This window comes from Gymnodraco acuticeps, unplaced genomic scaffold (assembly GCF_902827175.1).
Source record: "Gymnodraco acuticeps unplaced genomic scaffold, fGymAcu1.1, whole genome shotgun sequence".
NCBI classification, from domain to species: Eukaryota; Metazoa; Chordata; class Actinopteri; order Perciformes; family Bathydraconidae; genus Gymnodraco; species Gymnodraco acuticeps.
The window spans coordinates 2675826-2678970 of record NW_022990042.1 but is presented as its reverse complement, the minus strand read 5'-3'; the positions used below and the strand labels follow the sequence as shown (position 1 = coordinate 2678970).

Genomic DNA, 3145 nt, shown 5'->3' with positions numbered 1-3145 from the left:
GGAGGGTACACAACGACAGATGGTAAACCTACTGGTGGCTGACATGATCGAAGTTCATGGGTAAGGACTGAATATTCCCTTTGGTGTTAATCATGTTTTCAAAGATAGTGCTAAGTAATGTACATTTTGGAAACAGTTGCTCACATGTTAAAACAGTCTAAAGCTGTAAGGCATTTATACTTTTAAGATAAACTTTTTTTTTTTAAAGGAGGATATGTGCGAGAAAAGTGTGCTCTTGGCATCATCACTCTATTTCCATGTATATCCATGTATATCCATACTCAAAGAATGGATACGTAAGTCTATGAATGAATGACCTGTATTCGAATTTGTGAAAAGGAAGTGTGTTCATTCTTAACTTTTTGAACAACCTTCACTTCTGTGTTCTCAGTTTTGATTTCTTTTTGGATGTTACAGGAACACTATTATGATGCAGATGGTGGATCTGGCTACTTGGCATGGAGGATAAAGACGGTTCAGCGCAACACTGCGGTTCAGTCCCGGAGGTGCTACCCCAGCACTACCTATCAAGATGGTCCAAAGAGCAAGAGGGATTTTCTCTTGACTTGTGAGCAACTGACTGGCGAGGAATACAGAGAGGCAATATCCTTCATGAAGCATTCAGCTGACTAATCAGTTGTCAAAGAGAAGATGAAGGCAACATTTCAGTGTCGGCAAGCAATGACTCGGGACCAGCAAGCCTCTTCAACAGTCCTGGATGTGTTTCCTCGTTTCCTCAACATCCCTGGCTTGGTAAGAACAACATGTCATATTTAGTTTCTTATTTGTAAATTATTTGGATGGTCTGAGGGGTTGCCATGACTCATGGTGTTTCTCCTGTAGGTTGACCAAGATTTCACAATGATGTTTGGAGAAGAGATTTCTGAAAAAATGTTGGCGAGATGGCCCACTTTCTTCAAACCTAGGATCTTGGCAGACTGCAAGAACATACACTCTAATGTTCATGTTGATGACCTCTTGTCTGCACAACAAAACTCAAATGAGTCAGGCAAGTATTTTCTCTTGCAGATTTTGTTTACTGAAAATCTTGAGACCTTTCAATGTTATCGGTTGCATAACCTTGATTTAAGACTATTTTCAGCTTTAAACGACTGACTGTTATATTTGCATCTTTTTTGCCCGTAGGATGGGACAGTGACCTGTCAAGCATTCTACTCTTGGTTCATCTACTCCCCCCAACCTCAAAAGGCCATAAGAAGAGTGCTAAAATTAGCTCGTATCAAGCTGTCAGCCATGTTGTGAGATATCTTAAGGTATGCATTATTTTAGTTTTTGTATGCAGTTGTTATATCACTGACACTCCTTGAGTTGGGACCATTTTGTTTTAAGTAGCTTAGTCTGCCATTAAAACTTCTCTGTCTCTACGTTTTTGCAGATTGGAGCCAGTGTTGAGACCTTCCTTTCGAGTTTGGAACCAGGGCAGCCCTTCCTGCTGTGTGTTGGTGAACAGAAGAACAACATTCAACAGTTCTACGTCATCGTTGACCACAAGGCCATCCCTTGCAAGGGGCAGACATCCATGGCAGCCTTCGATGAACTCTTCAAAGCTCACTTCATCTTCAGTGTCAACTACTATGAATCCCTCACCAGCTTCTACACTTTCATCCAAACCACAGTATTTAACATTGATATTGGAAGTGCCAAGGAAAGTCAAAGAACTCAGAGCAAGGCTTCTGCACACTGATATCTGAAGTTATATACATCACTGGATGCAAATATGCTGATTTGTTTTATCTGTAAGGGACACCACAAAAGTTCTGCATTGCTTCGTCAGCATTTGAAATTTCACCATGGTTTATATCCCGGAAAGTCATTACGTTTGAAATGTGGCCAGCCGGGATGTTCTTTAGGCAAGGCAAGGCAAGTTTATTTATATAGCACTTTTCAACACAAGGCAATTCAAAGTGCTTTACTTGATCCTTTTGTACTTATTCAACAAGTACAAAAGACACTCAACGAGAAACTGATGAATCTTCAAGTTCTCAGGCAGTTTGTACTGACACTTCCGTAACCTCCCAGGTTACTTTTGATAAACAGCATGTGTTAAACATGTGTGGTTCTGTTGTAGCCCAGTTACAAGCATCTGGTGTTGTTGAGAGCACTGTCCAAGCAATGGTGGGGTCCATGGAAGAGCTTGTAAATTATATTCATAGACAAGCAAGAGATGCAGTTCTCAACTGCAGTTCAGAGGTCCAAGGCACTGATTTGGGTTAAAATTTGGAAAATAGTTTTGATCTGCTAGAAAATCCTTTCACATCCTTTAATACAGGATCCAAACGACAAAGGTTCTTTGAAGAAAAGTGGGAGATTGTTGAACCTGTTGAGTATGTTCTTGGGGTCGGATTTGATTTACGCAGAGATCGAACAACAGGAGTTTACAATCAGATACCTGTAACAGATACATTTGTGTATGTACCCTTGTTGGGAACCCTTAAGTCTATATTTAAGAACAGTGAACTATGTGAATTATTCCTGCAGGCAAAACAACAAGAAGAAGGTACTTATAAAGACATAAGTGATGGTTCATATTTCAAAAGCAATGATTTGTTTTCCAAGCAAAAACACGCTCTACAGGTTTAACTCTATGACGATTTTGAGACAGCAAATCCCTTAGGTTCAAAGAAGGGTATACACAAACTTGGTTGTATTTACTTCATATTGAGGAACCTACCCCCAAAATGTAATTCTGTGCTGATGAATATTCATGTCATGGCACTTTTTCATGCACAAGACCTGAAAAATATGGATTTGATGCAATACTAAAACCTCTCACTGATGATCTTAAAATACTGGAAATGCAAGGGATAGAGGTGCCTTTCTCTGACTCACCATTGCAAGGATCTGTTATTCAAGTAACAGGTGATAATCTGGGTTTACACAGGCTGTTTGGTTTTGTTGAGTGTTTCAGCGCAACATACTGTTGTAGGTTTTGTTTAACTACTAAAGAAGATTTACAGTCCGTCTTCACTGAAGATGACCCTGGTATGGTTTTTCGTACTAAAGAAACCCATGCAGAATATTGTGCAGCTCAACAGGAAAATCCTATTTTTGGGTCAACATTTGGTGTCAAGAAGACATGCTTGCTCAATACACTAACATTTTTCCACACCTCTGATAACTACGC

General features: G+C 39.8%; 1 protein-coding gene across 1 annotated transcript; it reads left to right on the top strand.

The window, feature by feature from the left end:
- The first annotated feature begins 681 nt into the window (after nucleotides 1-681).
- LOC117545617 lies at nucleotides 682-1755 on the top strand. Its single transcript, XM_034215470.1, has 4 exons — nucleotides 682-753; nucleotides 844-1009; nucleotides 1147-1274; nucleotides 1397-1755. Exons 1-4 carry the CDS (start codon nucleotides 682-684, stop codon nucleotides 1703-1705), a joined length of 675 nt encoding a protein of 224 aa, XP_034071361.1. The 3' UTR covers nucleotides 1706-1755.
- The last annotated feature ends 1390 nt before the right edge of the window (nucleotides 1756-3145 follow it).